Source organism: Manis javanica, chromosome 3 (assembly GCF_040802235.1).
Source record: "Manis javanica isolate MJ-LG chromosome 3, MJ_LKY, whole genome shotgun sequence".
NCBI classification, from domain to species: Eukaryota; Metazoa; Chordata; class Mammalia; order Pholidota; family Manidae; genus Manis; species Manis javanica.
In genome coordinates, this window is record NC_133158.1 from 178,830,008 (window position 1) to 178,849,265 (window position 19,258).

Here is a 19,258-nt window from a genome sequence, read left to right on the forward strand (position 1 = left end):
TAGCCCAGAACTTCACTTGACTTACCGGTTCACATATCTGCCGTCCCTTTACTAGGTTCTGCATACCCAGAGAGCAGATTTCGTCCTTTACATGTTCGTCTTTGTGCTTCTAATAGCCGTCCAATGTCTAGCACCTTCTAGGGCCCAGTTCCTTTAAGTGCCAAAGAATACTAAGAATGAATAAATATTGAACCGTTTTTCAGTTTAAGAAGTAAGGCCCAAAGTCAGACATGGTTTACCTAACATCACACAGCATGTCAGCAAGTAAACCTTTTAAACAAAGTTGTGGAAATAAAGACCATTCAAATGAAAATAAACAAAGGCCACTTATTTAGAGCTTGCTATAGCAAGGGGGTCAACCATCATCACCTGCAACTGGCAGATCTATGCTCTGACTGGAGATTGTTGGCATGGGGGCCTAACTAGAAGCAAATCATTTTACGTGATTTGTTAGAGGAGCATATTAATCAAATTCTGGCTATATGGGGCTGCTTACTGCAGTTTATTTTGGCTTTCTGGACTGGTTGCTTCAGGTTGTAGGTCAGAGTTTTCTGTATGGTCTGTCCATGTCCAATTCTATATTCAGTCTTGGGGGAAACAAGGTAGGAGATGTCTGCTTCACAGGAATTCAGCTCTACAGGTTCAGATGCCTTATAGCTCCCAGGGTACTGAGAAGTTACAAGACACGATACCTGTGAAAAATCACACACCCAGAGCAAAGAAGACCTCAGATGAGCAACTAGGTTTGTTTGTTTCTAAGAGGGTACTGGGAAAGCTGCTGGACTGTGATCTTTGAAAGGGAAGCTGATAGGCTGTGATCTTGCCCTGGGGAAGGTCACTAGGAAGGCTGCACACAAAATTGCTCCCATGAATTTCTTCGGGACAAGATGGAGGAAACTGCATGAGGTGACAAAACATACAAAAAATGATGGAGGTTTAGCTCAGAACAAGGAGCCCTCAGATGCCTGATTGCTAAGTCACAGTCCACCAGAAGGAGGATCTCTGATGACTCAGACCAGCGTTTTGGTTCAAAACTTTTAGAAAACTAAGGAGGAGAGAAAGAGTCTATCATATTTACCCATATGTTTTGCTCTTTCCATTGTTTTTTCTGTCAAACACACTGCAAGGCCAGTCCTAACTAATTTGGCCAGTGAAGAGCCATTTTTAGGTTCATAGAATTATTACTTGAATAAACAAAAAAAGGAAATGTAACCAAACATGCCAGTTCCCTTGGTCCATAACCCACACACCAAAAACAATGACACTGAAACAAAACAGGGCTGGATGACTGCAACATGATTTGTGGATACCCCTTGCTGAGCGGTCAGTCTTAGACTGCCCCTAAGCAGTGTCACCTTCTGAGGAGAGTGGGGCAGAAGGCCTCATACATCATCAGAATCTGGGAAGCAATGAGAAATTGTTACTTCCCCCAGGGGACAGGCAGGGAGGATCTGGGAGGATCACAATGTGTTCTACCAGAACTCAGATTGGCTGCAGTTCAAGCCCTTGACTGTATGGCCTACACAGATATTGTCAAAACTTCCGGAGTGCCATGGTGGAGCCATTCCCCTGCAACTCCACCTCCCAACTTTTCACAGATAATGAATTCTCAAGAGCATAAGCTATCACATAGATCAGTAGATATTCTAATCATATTGACTAGGCTTAGACCAAATACATTCCATTTGTGTTAGGCAACACTGGACAAAAGTGACCATGATTATGGCTCACGTAGTATCACCAGGCCCACTGGAGGACAGACCATAGTCAGACTTCCCACCCAGAGCCAGGCTGACTAAATGCCATTAATCCACCTAAACTGACCAGCAAGAAATCTAGAACAATAAAATTGTCCACTACCACTCAAGCTAGAGAATTTAAGACAATTAGGGGTCTGTTAAAAACATACAAGAGTCCAAGAATAACAGGGTGAAGCTAAAGGGAATCATGTCAGTGTCCAGAAAGTTAATCTTGTTTTGTTGTTTCTTGCTGGGGCTGAGGAATTTTTCCTTGATTTCTAGTTTTCTGAGGGATTTTATCACAAAAGGTGTTCAATTTTGCCAAATGCATTTTCTGCATGAACTGAAATAATCACATAGGAATTCTTTCCCTTTATTCTTTTAATGTGATATAATAATTTTCTTAAGTTCAACTACCCTTGAATCTCTGATATACATCCCATTGGGTTATGGTGAATCATGCTTTTAATATACTTTTGGATTGGATTTGCTAACATTTTGTTGAGGATTTTTGCATGTGTATTCATAAGAGATACTGGTTGAAATTTTCTTTCATGTGATGTCCTCATCTGGCTTTGGTATCCTGGTACTACTGGCCCCCAGCATGAGTTAGTAAGTAGGTGTTCTCTCCTTTAACTTTTTGAAAAAGTTTGAGGATTAGTGTTAATTCTTAAAATGTTTGGTAGAATTCAGCATCTGACTTCGGACTTTTTTTTGTTGGGAAGTTTTTAATTTGTGATTTAATCTCCTTACTGATTATAGGTCTGTAGAGATTTTATATTTCTTCTTGAGTTGGTTTAGGTAATTTGCTTTAAGGAATTTGTCCATTTCTGCTAGGTTATCTAATTTGTTCATATACAGTTGTTCATAATCCTTTCTTTCTCTGTAAGGTTGGTAGTAATGTCCCCATTTTCATTTCTGATTTTAGTTATTTGCAACTTCTTTCTTTCTTAATCTAGCTAAAGGTTTGTTGGTTTTGTCAAACTTTTCAAATAACCAATACTTGGTTCTGCTGATTTCCTCTCTTGTTTTTCTATTCTCTGTTTCATTTACCTCTGCTCTAATCTTTACTATTTCCTTCCTTCTGCTAGCTTTGGGCTTAGCTTGCTTTTTAGTTTTCTATAGAGCTAGGTTACTGATTTGAGAGCTTCTTTTTCAATGTAAGCATATGCAGCCATAATTTTCAGAGCACTGCTTTCACTATATGCCACTAAGTTTTGGTCTTAATTTGCATTCAGCTGAATGTATTTTCTAATTTCTTGTTATTTCTTCTTTCAAAAAGTAAGTATTAGGAAACCTGCACATGGATACTTTCAGCCTCCATGTGTGGCTTTTTCCCTTATAATCTATATATCCTTAGTATACCACTGTACTAAATCTTATCCATGAGTACCACTATATGCTTAGTCCCATGAATTATTCGAAGGAAACTCTTGTGAGGGTGGTTTGGGGAAATCCCTGACATGGGCTGATGAGGATTAGATGGCATACTACATGTAAAGCACTTAGTGTAATACTTAGTTTATGGCAGATGCTCAAAATAAGAATAGTGATGATTGTGGCGGCAATGGGGATGACCAGCATAGAACCATGAATGGGATAGGTACCCAAGGTTAATCATTCCAGTCCCCATCCTATCCCTCCAGCCTCCCACTACAGGCCCTCCTATCTCTCAGCCTTTCAGTGAATGCACAGCCCAGTACCTTTATAATGGCATCTCACTGAGAGCAAATACCTCAAATTGAGCCTCCTGTTTTGACATAGCAGAATAGCAAGGACAGAGAGGTGAAATGAAAAGTCTGGTGCCATTTCCTAAGTTGGTGACAGACTTGAGAAAAGAATTCAGGTTTGCCCTTAAAGTCCCACATTGGCCTTACTGTCACCTGGTGTGTGAGGTAGGGTAGGAGTTAAATAATCAACCTGGGAAAGGGACTGGGGAGGATGAGTGGGTAGGGAGGGATAAGGGGGGGGAAGAAGAAAGGGGATATTAAGATTAGCATGCATGGGGGGTAGGGAGAAAGGGGAGGGCTGTACAACACAGAGAAGACAAGTAGTGATTCTACAACATTTTGCTATGCTGATGGACAGTGACTGTAAAGTGGTTTATAGGGGGGACCTGGTATAGGGGAGAGCCTAGCAAACATAATATTCTTCATGTAAGTGTAGATTAAAGATAAAAAAAAAAAGAAAGAAAAGGGGGATTACTCCTTCATAGGATAAAACTAACTGTAAATCAACGATTAATGCATGCTTTAAATATCCTTAATTTTGATCACTTAAAAGGGTGTCAGATGATCGGCTATGGAGGTACACTTTTCTGATAATATTCCTTTCTCTTAAAAAAAAAAAAAGCAGTTCCTGTGTGGTGACCTCCAATGAGTTCTACACAATGGTATAAAGGGCATATCAAAGTGTGGGCAAAGGGTCTGTTTGTGTTTATAGAGAGGATCAAAGCCTAATTTGGCTACCCAGAAAATGAACTAAGATACGATATGAAGAAGAACTTCCAACATCAGCACTCTCTGGAAGAGTCATACCAGAAGATGATCATCAAAAAACCTCCACAAAGATCCAGGCGGTGCTGCAGTTGTAGCTGCATCCATCCCACCGGTTCCTGGACTTGCCATTGGAATGAAGAAGGAGATATCTAAGCTGGCCTGTGCTTTCAATTTGACTGGATCTATACTGTTGGAACTCAACCAAGAATTAGGAGAAGTGCAAGTTGTAGTGCTCCAAAATCTTACAACTACAGACCATCTACTGTTAAAAGAACATATGGGATGTGAACAGTTCCCAGGAATGGGTTGTTTTAATTTGTCTGATTTCTCTCAGACTGTTCAAGTACAGTTGGACAATATCCATCATATCATAGAAAAATTTTCACAAATGCCTAGGGTGCCTAGCTGGTTTTCTTGGCTTCACTGGAGATGGCTGGTAATTATAGATCTGCTTTGGTTATGTAACTGTATTCCTATTATGTGAATGTGTGTGCGCAATTTAATTAGTAGTTTAAAACCTATACATGCTTAAGTTACTCTACAAAAAGATATGTCAAAGAAATAAGCAATCCTCCCATGTTTTCTTCCATCTGCTACCTCTATAGCTTTTCTTCTTCCTTCCTAATTACAACCCTTAAATAGAATTCGTGCCTCATATTGAATTTACCGAGTATCATAATTCCTCCAAGTGGTAAAGATACCTCAAGACAAATGCTGGGCATAGAAGCCACATAATCTTGCATAAATCTGCAAAGAAGTAAAAAGCTAACCTTTTCAAACAATATTGCTTCTCTCTCACTTACCAACTTTACATCTCCCTGTATGGCCCCGGAAGATGACTGGTTAGCCAGAGACGGGTAAGATTCCTCAAGGGAGGAACAACCTAAGACAGGCACAGTCGCAGGGGGGCCATCAGGTGAGAAATTGGGGATCAACAGTGGTGAAGCTTAGAACCTCACACCCCGTTTTGAGAGAAATCTTCTGCATCCATAGATGGTTTAATGCCCTTGTCTAGCTTGGATTAACACATAGTCTACAGGCACACTCCTGATCATCTACATTTGCTCTCTTACAACACTAAACTATGTTTTCTACCTTTATCTTGCATCTACCTACCACTTCAGCATTTTATTAAAAATAAAAATAATAATAATAATAATGGGAGAAATGTGGGATCCACATATAAATCAAGTATAAAAATCAAACGAATATTCATATTTGACTGATTGTTTATAGTTCATAATGTGTGACCAAAACCGAAAGTTTCTGTGATGACTGCCCATGTACTGTTCCCCATGTAAGAACTTATTCACTATGTAAGAATTTGTTCACCATGTAAGAACTTGTTCGTTATGCTTCACAAGATTGGAGACTGATGAGAATTAGGCTTGGGGTGGATTAATGATTGGGCATTGAGCATTGACTCCCTTATACAGAATTTTATTGTTGTTAGCAACCATTTGATCAATAAATATGAGAGATGCCCTCTCAAAAAAAAAAATAAAATAAAAAATAAAAATAAAATTTAAATACATTTAAATAAATTTAAAAAAATAAAATAAAATAATCAACCTGGAGCCAGGCTGTCAAGGACCCAGCTGCCATGGAAGGGTTTCCTTTTCTACCTGGAAAAGAAAAAAAGAAAAGGAACCTTGAAAGCTAGGAAGGAAACTGAACCATAAGTAAGCCCAGTCCTAAGTTAAATATGACTATTATTTGATCTACAGCCCCTGCATCTCCATTTCAAGGGTACTGCTGCTGACTTCCTGGGGTGAGGCAGTGGGCAGGAAGTGAGAAGCATGGGGAAGAGCGCGTGAAGGGGGGAGAGCAGTTAATAACATCCAGAATTGGAACAAAGGGCAAACACAATTCTGAAGTTAGAGGGTACGTTCAGACTAGAGAATCCCCAGAGGAGAAAACCAATATAGGACCCACAACAGGTGAATGGGACCCTCTGGTCGATGCACAATTGCTCAAAGTTCTGGGCCATATATGGAATTAAAAGACATGAGACCCAATGGGACCAAAGACCCGCTTAAGCCTTGTCTAGAGAACTCAACCCAACTCCCTGCCCGCCATGCAGTGTCCCAATGAGGTGAGCAAGAAAGGACTAGAAAAAAGGTTGACGGATAACCAATGGGAAGCCCTACCAGGCTTCTGGGATGAGAGCTCCTGGGAGGGGGTGTCGGGACGATGCCGGGGTTCTTGTTCACAAAGCCAAAGAAGGAGCTTCACAAACACTCAAGGTAGGAGAGCAAGGTACAGGCTTTTATTTAGAGATAAAGTGAGAGGAAAGAGTATTAGAAAACAACATAAAACCTAAATGTGACTTACTCCCATCTGGAGGTTTAAAACATTTTTACAGTAAGGTATTAACAAAGGGCCACGTGGTGGAAGCTGCTCAGACTGAGAGTCAGGTGGGAATTCATAAGGGCCTGGCTATACCTGTTCGAGTTTTTTAAACCTACTAGTAAGATTAAGACAAATGTAAGGGAAAGATATAACTGGTTTAGGCGACGTCTGGGGAAGAATGTGAACCCTGTGGTACTCAGCCAGTGAGGAACCAGAGGAGGGACTCACACATTAGGAGATAAATTATTGGTGCCAAACTCCCCAGGTGTGCCTGCTCACCAGACACCCGATCTTGCAAGACCGTCATTAAAGCCTCACTCCACTGTTCTCTTTGTCTCCAAGTCCACTTATTGAATTTGGACTGTTAGGCTGGAGGAAGGAAAAACAAGGACATGCAAACAGAACAGAGAGACACCATAAAAGGACAACAGACCAGACCCCAAGGTCCGTGCCTTATATGGAAAGAGGACAGCTCTTCCTGAATTCCATCCTTATGATGTGCCAACTAAGACCTGGATGTCAGCCTCCTCCCTCTTGGAAGGAAAAAGTTTCTAGTTGTCTGTTATGTCACCTTTAGCCAATCATACTCTCCATGCCCCCTAGGATAGCTTGCCCACTCCTCCCCCTCATAACCCCTTGTAAGCCCCCACCTCCCTGACCGGGTGTGACTTCCCCAGCCTGTGTCTCAGACCGAGGAACATCACCCTGGAATTGCGCTCAAATAAACTGCCTGGCCCTTTATTGCCTGTCATCACCTGCTTATTTCGGCTAGAATTTATCTTACATGGACCAGTGAGTGTGTTTCTCACAAGAGCTCCTGGCTCACGCCAGGAGGGGACAAGAGACTCTGTGGTGGTGCATTGTCTAGGGGTTTTACAGGCAGTTGAGGATATTTGGGAACATGAAAAAAAGCTTAGGGGTGTGGACTTGTTAAGTGGTCCCTGAATATTCAAAATTAACTTAAGGAATTTCCTGCCTTGATTTCTCTCTGGGACACCAGCACCTTGGTCCCGGAGCACATCAAAAGGCTGTCTGCCCAGCCCCCAAGGTGGGCTGAGGTATTGTCTACTTGCTAAAGAATCCTGCCTCTTAAACTTCCTGGGTATTAAAATGCAACCTTATCTTGAAGATGACATTCTTCCTGCCTTTTGCTACACCGTCTACAGCTGGGTCTGCACGCTAAATTCGTTGCTCAGTTTGCAAAATCACCTACTCAGATCTGAAGGAGGAAAGACAGCACAGAGGCCTGGGCCTTTTAATGTGCTAAAGTGAATCTTACACATGATTACAAATGATTAGCATACTAAAACATGTGCTACTCTTCTTTATCTGGAGAACATTAACTGATCTCACTGAAGAATGACTCTAGAGCTTAATGTTCAACATAGAGTTTTAGTAGGGGGGTTTCCTTGCATGTAGTTGCCCTGACTGCAAATATCCTGCCTTGCTTTTCCGGAGGCCCTCACCCTACTCTGACTGCATCCACAGTCCCTGTCTCAGGGATGGCGGCTCCGTCCGCGCTCACGCTGAAACAGCTGCAGTGGGAGCAAAGGAGGCAGCTCAGCCCGCACATCTCCACCGGCCGCAGCCGCACGCGCTCACGCCCTGCACTGACAGGCCACCCCGCACCTCGGGCCCCACTCCGGCCCGCGCCCGCCCGGAGACGCCATCGCGGAAGCGGAAGGGCGGCCCCACCGCGCGTCCCGTGGCCCGCACCCGCTCTGGCCCCGCCCCCGGAGGCCGGCCCTCCGTGTCGTCGTCCCGGCAGGCCGCCGCGCCCGCCACCCTCACACCGCCCCACGCCGCCGCGAGAAGGGTCACCGCGTGGGCCAACTTCCCCCGGCCTGACCAGCCTGCGCCAGGAAGGGCAATAGTCACTGCCGGTCCAACCACCGCCCCTCCGTGGCCCCGGGGGGCTGCGCCCAGACACACAGGGGGAAGGGGGTGGCCGACCGGCAGGAGAGGAGCTCACAATAGAAGGACGGGCCAAAGCCCGAATCCTCACTGAGCCTACTTAGCCCGCCTACTACTGGAAACTCTTGCTCCTCCCCTGAGCTGCGCAGCCTCATTGGCCCCAGAGTGGGAGTGCATCCTGCGTTAGTCCGCACCCTTTGTCGCAGGGCACGCCTCCGCCTCTAGCACCACCGCTACACAGACACGCACTGAACCTGGCCTCGTGGTCTTCCATACCTCCACTAAATCATCACCCGATTTGTGTAGCTTCCTGGCTCCCACACCCCTCCTGCTCTGCTCTGCTCTTCTTTGCAGCACTTAATACAAACAACTGTAATTATATACCTCTTCAGACAATGACTTAATACCTTTTTTCCCTTCCTTAGACTATAAAACACCAAGACTAAAAACAGTGTGTATTTCATTCATGGTTGCTGCAAATTTTCTGGCAGTATGTGAATGGATAGATAGGGCTGTTCCAAGAAAGGAGGGAACGAAGGGATGACTGGGAGTGAATGAATGAGTAAAGGTGGTAAGTAATGTAGGATGCTACTGCCATCCATTAAAAATTGGGGGTACAAAATTCAGCACATTGGAGTTGGCACTCAGATTCTAAGGCTAGATTCTTTGTCTAGTCTTTGCCTAGATTCTAAGGCTGGGGAGAGTCGACGATACTGAGCACTTGCAGTCGCCCTGAGCGGCCGAGCTGCACAAGCTAAGGGGAGCTCACTCAGGAGGACATGTGGAAATTCAGTGCCTGTCTGAGGAGACAAAGTCCTGTTTGAAGGTCATTCATAAAGTTAAAGAGTAACTTGGGGTGGGGGGGAGGTTAGAGCTGGTTCAACTGAGTCTGAAACTTGCCTGTTGCAACAGTGGGCTACACTGCTGGACTAAAGCGTTGTAATCAGTGACCCAGCCTTCTCCCTCTTGGGCCTGCTGGCAGGGACCTGGCCTGACGCTGCACACAAAGCCCACAGAAAGCTCAGCTCACCTCCCCCAGGCTGAGGCCGCTGTCAGAGAGGATCGTCACTATGATCTGACCTAGACCTTAACATAAAATAAAGCAATTGGTGTGAAGTCCCCATCATCTCTGACATTTCAGAATTCCAAGATTCCCAATCTGCCTTTCTTGTTAGAGTAGTGGGCAAGCCAACTGGCCAGTGGTAAACCCCAGGCCCCTCAGTCTGAGCCTCTGATTGAAGGGTTGTCAGTCTAGGAGGCACGATGGGTCTTTTCAAGGAAAAGGAAAGGCTGAAATGTGAATCTCAGTATATGTTTAATTTGATGAATGAGCTAAAAAATTAATGAGTAAATGAAGGTGATGGTCCGTAAGTCAAGGATGGGGGTAGGGTCAAAGAAAGCTTTGTAGTGAAGATGCTGGGGCTGAGTCTGAAAAGGTTGGAGCAAAGCCAAAAGCTAGTAAGGGGGCTCTAACCATAGCAAGAGCCTTCCTTCTGGGCTTCCTCCCAGTCCTCCCTACTCCTCCCATTTGACAGGCTCTAGCAAGTGTTAAATCCAGGGGAACACTTTGCTCCCAGATACTGTCTTGCCAGGTTTACAGCCACAGGGCAAGGTCCAGGTGGACAGACCTTTCCACCCCCAACTTGACAGGGCTTCCCAAAAGCTCTCCAGCACCCAGAGGCAGTGTGTCCGAAGCCCAGTCTGGGTGACACAGCCATGGTGCTCTGGAGTCTGGTGCTAGGAGCCCTACTTGTGGCCACTGCAGGGTGCCTATGTCTGCTAGGGCTGCTCCGGCAGCACAGGCCCCAGGAGCCCCCTCTGGATAAGGGCTCTGTGCCCTGGCTCGGCCATGCCATGGCTTTCCGGAAGAATATGTTTGAATTTCTGAAGTGCATGAGGGCCAAGCATGGGGACGTGTTCACAGTGCAGCTAGGGGGCCAGTACTTCACCTTTGTCATGGACCCCCTCTCCTTTGGCCCCATTCTTAAGGATGTGCAAAGAAAACTTGACTTTGTGAAGTATGCAGAAAAACTGGTGCTAAAGGTGTTTGGATATGGCTCGATACAGGGAGACTACCGGATGATCCACTCAGCCAGCACCAAGTACCTCATGGGGAATGGCTTGGAGGAACTCAACAGAGTCATGCTGGAGAGCCTGTCCTTGGTTATACTGGGGCCCATGGGCCACAGTCCAGATGCCAGTTGCTGGCGTGAGGATGGCCTCTTTCACTTCTGCTACAAGATCTTGTTCAAGGCCGGCTACCTGAGCTTGTTTGGCTACATGAAGGACAAGGAGCAGGGCCTGCTACATGCAGAGGAGTTATTCATGCAGTTTCGTAAGTTTGACCGCCTATTTCCCAGGTTTGTTTACTCCCTGCTGTGGCCCCAGGAGTGGCTAGAAATCCGCAGGCTCCAGCGTCTCTTCCACAGGATGCTCTCTGTGGAACACAACTTGGAGAAGGACAGCATAAGCAGCTGGATGTCCCATATGCTGCAGTTCCTGAGGGAGCATGGTGTGGCCCTTGACATGCAAGACAAGTTCAACTTCATGATGCTCTGGGCCTCCCAGGGGAACACGGGGCCTACCTGTTTCTGGGCCCTCATGTTCCTCCTGAAGCACCCAGAAGCCATGCAGGCTGTGAGGAAGGAGGCCACCCAAGTCCTGGGGAAGGCCAGGCTGAAGACCGGGCAGTCCTTTGACTTAGAGGTCAGTGCCCTGCACCACACCCCAGTGCTGGACAGCGTGGTGGAGGAGACTCTGCGGCTGGGGGCTGCGCCCACCTTGCTCCGGGTGGTGCATGGGGACCATACCCTGCAGATGGCCAGCGGGCAGGAGTACCTGCTCCGCAGTGGCGATATCGTGGCCCTCTTCCCTTACCTCTCAGTGCACCTGGACCCTGACATCCACCCCGAGCCCACTGCCTTCAAGTATGATCGTTTCCTCAATCCCAACGGCAGCCGAAAAGTGGACTTCTACAAGGCGGGCAAGAAAGTCCACCACTATACCATGCCGTGGGGTTCTGGTGTCTCCATCTGCCCTGGGAGGTTCTTGGCCATCAGCGAGGTGAAGCTCTTTGTCCTGCTCATGGTCACATACTTTGACCTGGAGCTGGTGGACCCTGACACGCCTGTGCCTCCCGTGGACCCCCAGCGCTGGGGCTTTGGCACCACGCAGCCCGGTCACGAGGTGCTCTTCCGCTACCGCCTGAAGCCTGCCGAGTGAGCTCTGCCGGCACAGCTGCACGGCTGCCCCTTGAGGGTCTCTGCCTCCTCATACCCCCTGACGCTGCCACTCCCCACTGACGCCCTCCCCTGGCTCTGGTGGCGCCCCCTGCCCCTGTCCTAGTCTCCCTTCTTGCTCTCCGGCCTCCTTCTAGTCACCTCACAGGCTTCTCGTTCTCTCTCTAAAACACCCCCAGCGGGCTCTGCAGAACCCACCTGTCAGAGGAAGTCCAGGGGGAGGGGGCTCCCTGGGGGCAGCTCAGTTTGGGAGAAGTGCCTCGGCAAGCCCTGCGGTACAGGAACTGGCTGCCATGAGTAATGCAGCCTCTTGCAGCTGTTAGCCCCACCCTCCCACCCTGCTTAATTTTTTTCCTCAGCACTTACTCCACATCCTGTGGAATTCAGGTTCTGGAAAAGTATAGTCCAATAGCAATATGAGGCAGGCCGCATGTGTCATTTTTCATTTCTTAGTTGACACATTTTTAGGAAGGTAAAAGAAACAGGTAAAATTTATTTTTATAATATATTTTACTTAACTGAATCTATCCAAAGTATTAGCATTTCAACATGTAACCAACGTAAAATATATTAATGACATATTTTTACATTTCTTTTTTCATGTTGTCTTCAAAATCTGGTACATGCTTTTCACCCTGGCAGCGTGTCTCAGCTCAGACTAGCCACATTCTAAGTGCTCAGAAGCCACCTCTCAGCCTCTCCCTTGGTTCCCACGACTTGCTGAGCTCAGAGCTCTCTTCTACTTCCAGAACCCCCATGTCCCCAAAGGGGTCTCACAGCACCTATGACTTACTTGGCCTACGCGGAACTCAACATCTGTCCTCCCGCCCCTGCCCTGAGCTACCCTTTCTAAGCAGAGGTCTCCCTGCCTCTCTCTGCCTAGGACTCCACTGCCCACTCCAGCATCCCTTTCAGCCACAGACAAGCAGGCCCCAGTCTGTCAGCCTGACCCTCTGTGGTGCCTCTGAACCATTTCCTCTCTTCCCCACCCCTGTTGCCATTCTTATAGCTCAGAACTTGACATTTCTCTCCATCCTGAGACACCCCTCTGTCTACCCTGCTGCTAGAGAGACCTTTTTCCAAAAGTGCCTCTGGTTGTCACTTTTACTCTTGATTCCACATAGATCTGGTCTCCAAATTTTCAATCCAGTGCAATCTGATGTTGCCAGCTTTCTCCAATCGAACTCTCTATAAAGGATGCTTGTGAATATAATAAGCACAATGTTGCTCATGTGAAACCTTCATAAGATTGTGTATCAATGATATCGTAATAAAAAAAGCATGCTTTCTTGCTTTTACTGCCAACCCCGTTACCAGCTACTCCTGGAAGCCTTTTTGGACTCCCCCCATTCCATCTGGCCAGACATCATCTTGACCTCCTGGGGCTCCCCTAGCACTGTGTGCATCACACCACACCTGTTGTATCTTTGCTTTCTGGGTCCTGGTTTCCTCCATGTGCTCCCTGCCCTAAGAAATGACTTTGTATCTTATTCTTTCATCTCTGACCCCCAGTTCCCTAAATGTAGATTAAATTATAAAAACCAGTTTCAGCTAATGTACTTCATGTCCTCAAATCATTTCCTTACCCTCCCAGGCCTCACCCAGCTTTCTGGCATATGAAATGGAGATGGTCCTCATTGCCAGGCATGCTTACCAGGGCTGGTATGGAGGGGGCTGCTGCCAGAGTGGTAGCTGGCTGATGGTAGGGCCCTGGCTGGGGCTGGAACAGGAGGGGAGTGACTGTGGGTGCTGGCGTAGGGTCCTGGAGAAGGGAGGCCAGGCAGTATGGCGGCCCTGCCGGGCCCACCCAGCAGGGCTTCTCTCTGCTGCTCCACCCACATCTCTAACTGGCCTCTTCCTTTCTCTTGAGGCTGCCTGTTCTGCCATGAGTTTTGCTAAGATACTAGGCTGGGGCAGATTCAGGCAGGGGCCAGGGCTGGGGCAGAAGTCCATTCCCACTAGCTACGCAGCTCTGGGCTACAGCCTGCCTTCCTCTGGGTCTAGCTGCTGCAAAATGAGACATCTGCCCGGAGCTTGATAGAGCCCTGACTGGCCAGGAGAAACTGGATATCCCGTCCTACTCCACCAGATGCCAGAACACAGAGAAGAGTTACATGAGAGGCACAGGAGAGGGAGAAGGGGCCTGGGAGGCGAGGAGCCATCGTGGGGAGTTCAGCAACAACCTCTGCGCACAGGCAGGCCTGTGCCCAGGCAGGTGTGGCAATGGGGTGAAGATGCAGGCCTTTACACACTCCTTGGCCTTGCCCGGCCCTGAGTTCTGCATGCCCTCCTTTTCCCCACTCCCAAAGAATGAGGAGTCTGGCCTGTGGATATGGTGGAGCAGGGACAAGGGCCCAAGTCCACTGGGTCAGGACCAAGGGGTCTAATTCAGCATGACCACATGCAGCCCTCCCAGGAACTTCATGGATCCAGTGATCTGCTGGAGGGCATGCCTGGGACTGAGGGGGCCTCAGTGGGTCAGGGGTGAGGTGAATGCAGGTGTTGCCATCCTATAGTCGGGGACGTCTGCCAGGACAGCAGGCCTCGGGAAGCAGCAAGCACCCGGGATTAGAGTGTGGACACAGAGGCCAGTGCCCACCTGCTGGCAGGGGATGGCCCCATGGTACCTGTACTTCTAAGTCCCCTACATGGGGACTGCTGGAGACATCCTTTACAAGATCTACCCTTCCTTCCCTGGCAGAGGCCTTGAGGCCTTAGGAAGACCAAGAACTCCAAGATTGCATATAGTCACCTATCTGTCCTGACCCAACAGTTCCATACTCTCATTTTTGCACCAAATCTCTAGTTTCTACACCAAATTCTTTCTCTATCAGAGAAAATCCCATCTTGTATGTTCTTTCTTATAAGCTACAAGGATAGCTTACAACAAAGCAATATCAGGGATGACCCACCATTGGTGGGAATGCAGGCACCTGGGAAAGAAAAGACATTTCCTCCATAGGCAGTAACTGCTGTGAAGGCTCACACCACACTTCACCAGGTGGAGGGGGCAGCCCTGCTCTCAGGCAGAGCCATGCCTGCCCCTCTCCCTGGCTCAGCAGAGGAAAGGGTCCACCTTGCCTCAGAGCCTGAGGGCCTGGAGAATCCTGGGGGCTTTCCCAAGATGCCTGGAAGAGCTTTGAGCAGGGAAGAGAGGGAGCCAGGCCTTGGGGCAGATGGACAGCAGCAGGACGGACCGAGGGCCAGGCTGGGCAGTGAGGTCAGGGTGGAAAGGGCTAGTCCCGGCCCAGGCTGTGAGAGACCACATCCAGCTCACTTCCTGACCAGTGCCAGCATGCCTCACAAACTGCCCTTCAGCCAGAGTCCTCACTGTGGTCAGCTACAGGATATGGCAACCAGGACAATGAAAAACCAGTGGGTCACTTGCAGCCATCCCTCCTTTCGTTAGGGCACAGGCTTCATAGCACTTCCTGTATACCTGTTCTTTGCAAAGAGCACACTTCCACACATCCACAGCAGAAGAAAGACATACAGGAAAACAGAAAACCCATGAGCACATGTAACGGAGTGCAGAGAGCATCAAGAGTCAGGAAAAAGAACTAATGACACTTAACCTGACTGCCTAGAGCGAGAGCCACCCAGTCTTTTCTTGTGTAAATTGCCCGAGGCTTCTGAGAAATGCGCCTACCCTAAGTTAGATAACTAGAAGTGAGCAACAGCCTGGGAACGCCTAGGGATGTAACCCATGATAAGTCACATAGACATGCTTGGGTAAGCAAGAGATAACAATTGAAGCAGGCAGGCAACCGGCGCGTTCCCTAAAAAGGTTACAATATTTCCCATTGGTTACAATATAGAAGTGTGTTTTAAACCTATTAGTTGTAGAACTGCGCGGGCTTTAGTGTAACTGCTGTGAAGATCCTATATAATCAGTACCCAAAGTTGCTTCAGAGTCGGCAGCTCGGACTCGGCCTGCATGTCAGGGGAGGTGCTGTCGACCCCAGCTTGCTGGCTGAATAAAGACTTTGCTTAGATTTTCATCTCTGTGTCCGTGTGTCTTGTTCTCTAGGAAACCCCAGAGTCCTAGACCCTAACATTTGGGGGCTTGTCCGGGATCCGTGTGGCTTCCCTGAGAACAAAGGACGGCTGGAGGCAAGGTCTAATCGTCCGGACGGGGCAGTGTAATTCAAGGGTTGCCCTCTCGTGTCTGCACAAATCCATTATAAAGCGGGAGTCGCCATCCCGTGTATGGTCTCAGGTTAGTGACCCCGAGTGAGAGAGTCCGGGTCAGTAGTCCCAGCCCCCGGGTTAGTGACCCTGGGTGAAGTCCAGGTGGCTAATCCTGGCCCTACGGTCTGAGTGACTTGGCCTTAGGAAAGCAAGTCCGATCGGCAGGAACCTGGCACCCGAGGAGGAAAGGATCGAGCTCGTCACCCTGCGGCAGTCTGAGTGGACGCCTTTCGGGAGAATCATGAGTTTTTGAGGATCCTGAAAGTGGTGAGGGTGGTGCGCACCAGAGTGAAAAAAGGACCGGTCCGAACAAGTGCGATCAGATGTGGTGTGTGTTCTTGGTGTTATCATTGATTGTTTTATTGTGTTTTGGTTTCGGTTTATATATTTTTTTGCACTTCTCATTTTAAGTTTCCTTGTTCTAAGGTTCTCCTGCTCTCTCTGTTCCTCCTTTCTGCCACTACATCATTCCCCGTGGGCACGGGTCGGGCAATTAAGAGCCATTAGGGCGCCCGCCACTAGAAGACTCCTGTGACAGGATAAGGGGATCATAGCCGCGAATCCCAGATAAATTCGCATCCCTGCAGAAGAAAAACTGTGCAACGACAGGCACCCGTTCACAAGCACATACAACAGTCATCTTGTTTGAAGTGGCATCTTCATCCTTCGCCTTTGTCCCCCTCATATTCTTTTTCTTCTTCTTTCTCACTATGGGTCAGACTCAGGCTACTCCTAAGAGTCTGATCCTTTCCCATTTCCCGAAGGTCAAAGAACAGGCCTTAAATATGAGCCTTGGCATCAAGAAGGGTAAGCTTGACACCTTTTGCTCAGTTGAGTGGCCTTCCTTTGGAGAAGGCTGGCCGACCCAGGGGTCTCTTTCCCTGGACCTTATCGGCAAAGTCAAAACCATTATCTCCTGACCAGACCCTGAGGGCCACCCTGACCAGCTCCCCTATATCTTGGTCTGGGAAAATCTAGCAGAGAATCCTCCACCCTGGCTGAGGCCCTTTTTGGTGGGGAAACCTCATACTGACCCACTAAAGACCTCCGTCCTAGTTGCTCAGGAAAAATTAAAGCCCTCTGATCGCAGGGCCAGAAATCCTGTGCAACCGAGTGCGCCACCTGTCCTCCCTGACAGTTCTCCTCTCTACCCCCTTCTGCCAATTGAGCAGCCACCCCCGTATGTGGAGGAGAGGGGTGAAGCTGCCGGGAGGATAGAAAACGAGGCTGGGGAACCCAGCGGGAACCAGGCAGCTGCAGCTTCCCCAGACTCTTCAGCAGAGGGAGGCAGGAGGCCGGAAAGAGCTTCCTCACACTCCTCCACCCTGGCCCCACGCTGGGCGCCAGGTAGAACAAGAGGAATGCAGTTAAGGCCTCGGGGGGCCAGGGAACAAGAAGGGGAGGCTCTCTCCTCCACCTCAGAAGGAGCAGTGCCGGTTCTGCCTGTGCGTGCCATCGGTACAGGCATCGCTCAACAATATCAATACTGGCCCTTTTCATCTAGTGACCTCTATAATTGGAGGACTCAGAACCCTCCCTTCTCAGAGGACCCCAAGTGTCTTATAGGTCTAGTAGAGTCCATTATGTTTACCCATTGTCCCACATGGGACGACTGCCAGCAATTGCTCGGCACTCTCTTCACGATGGAAGAGCGATAGTGTATCCTCAATGAGGCCAAGAAAAATGTCCTCGGAGAGAATGGAAGACCCACTACCCTCCAGCCCATCATCGATGAGGCGTTCCCACTTACGTGCCCGGATTGGGACTTCGGGACTGCAGAAGGTAGGGAGCGTCTCCGAGTCTACCGCCAGAGTCTGATAACCAGTCTCCGGGGGGCCGCCAGATGGCCCACTAACCTGGCTAAAGTAAAAACTATTCTTCAGGGGGAAATGGAAAGTCCAGCCGCGTATCTGGAAAGGCTGTTTGATGCTTACAGGCAGTACACCCCCATAAACCCAAAAGCAGAGGAACATAGATCAGCTGTAGTCCTCTCATTCATCAACCAGGCAGCCCACGATATCCAGAGAAAACTCCACAAGCGGGAAGACCTGGGGGAGATCTCTATTAAGGAACTGCTGCAGCAGGTGGAGAAGATCTTCAATGCTAGGGAAACTCCGGAGGATAGAGAAGAAAGGCTGAGGAAAGAGAAATGGGTAATGCAAGAGAAAAATAAGAAGGAAGAGAGAGAATTTCAGAAGAGGGAGAACAAGAAGCAGAGGGAGGAGATGGCCAGGATATTCCTGGCCAGGGTGAAGGAATGCCCTAGGCCACCTCGAGGAACAAGACTCCGCCAATCCTGACTAGGACGAGATCAATGCGCCCTGTGTAAGAGATATGGACATTAGAAGAAGTGCCCCCAAAGGAGGGAACAAAGAAGAGAGAACCCTGTTAAGACCCTGCACCTAGGAGAGGAGGATTGACAGGGACGGGGCTTGGCACCCCTCCCCGAGTCCTGGGTAACCCTGTGTGTAGAGGAGACTCCCATTGGGTTCATGGTAGATACTGGGGCACAATACTCAGTTCTTAACCAGGCCCACGGTCCCCTGAACCCAAGACGCACAAGTATAGTCCAGGAAGCGACAGAGTCCAAGAAATGTGCCTGGACCACTAGCAGAAAAGTGGACCTAAGAAGGCATCAGGTCTCTCACTCATTTCTGGTCGTACCTGAGAGCCCCGCACCGTTGTTAGGCAGAGACTTACTAACCAAGGTTGGGGCGCACATTCATTTTGAACCCGAAGAGATAAAAATCATGGACAAAGAAGGGCAGCCCCTACAACCGGCGCATGTTTTAACTCTGTCCCTGGCCGACGAACATCATCTGTTTCAGGCGGATAAAGAAAAGGGGGGCCGGAGAGAAATAGACTCTTGGTTACAGAGGTTCCCTTCCGCATGGGCTGAGACCGGAAGAATTGGTCTCGCTAAACACCTATCCCCGGTCATTGTTCAACTCAAAGCCGTGGCTCTACCCATCTGGGTCCAGCAATATCCAATGCCAGAAGAGGGATAGCACCCCATGTCCATAGACTGTTGGAGACAGGAATCCTTAAAACCTGCCAATCTGCATGGAATACGCCCCTGCTTCCAGTGAGGAAGCCTGGCAGTAGAGATTACAGACCAGTGCAGGACTTGCGGAAAGTCAATGAGAGGGTAGAAGACATCCATCCTACAGTGCCCAACCCTTACACCCTACTCAGCCACCTGCCACCCACGCATGTGTGGTATACTACTCTGGACCTGAAAGACACTTTCTTTAGTATCCCACTCTCTGAAGTTAGTCAGCCTTTGTTTGCCTTTGAGTGGCAAGAGCCGGGGGGGAGGGGGGGG

At 48.5% G+C, this 19,258-nt stretch overlaps 1 protein-coding gene and 2 long non-coding RNA genes across 3 annotated transcripts in view; 1 reads left to right on the plus strand and 2 right to left on the minus strand.

Annotated features, from left to right (window-relative positions):
- The window catches only part of LOC140848523 (uncharacterized), an 88,284-nt gene extending 87,662 nt beyond the window's left edge, over positions 1-622 (minus strand). The window contains exon 1 of the long non-coding RNA XR_012129564.1: positions 26-622. This is a non-coding gene — a long non-coding RNA (uncharacterized lncRNA). The remainder of the gene's footprint in view (positions 1-25) is intronic.
- A 4,571-nt stretch (positions 623-5,193) lies between these two features.
- LOC140848232 (uncharacterized) lies at positions 5,194-7,206 on the minus strand. The gene is made up of 3 exons (XR_012128797.1): positions 6,869-7,206; positions 6,388-6,503; positions 5,194-5,862 (listed from the first exon to the last, which is right to left on the minus strand). It is a non-coding gene; the product is annotated as an uncharacterized lncRNA (long non-coding RNA).
- A 2,871-nt stretch (positions 7,207-10,077) lies between these two features.
- Positions 10,078-12,767, plus strand: CYP8B1 (cytochrome P450 family 8 subfamily B member 1). The gene has a single exon (XM_017660518.3). The coding sequence runs from the start codon at positions 10,220-10,222 to the stop codon at positions 11,723-11,725; it is 1,506 nt and encodes a 501-aa protein (XP_017516007.1). The 5' UTR covers positions 10,078-10,219; the 3' UTR covers positions 11,726-12,767.
- Positions 12,768-19,258: the final 6,491 nt, after the last annotated feature.

Bases quoted from the DNA above. Each gene is read 5' to 3' on its own strand.
- CYP8B1 (XM_017660518.3), top strand. From the start codon at position 10,220: ATGGTGCTCTGGAGTCTGGTGCTAGGAGCCCTACTTGTGGCCACTGCA.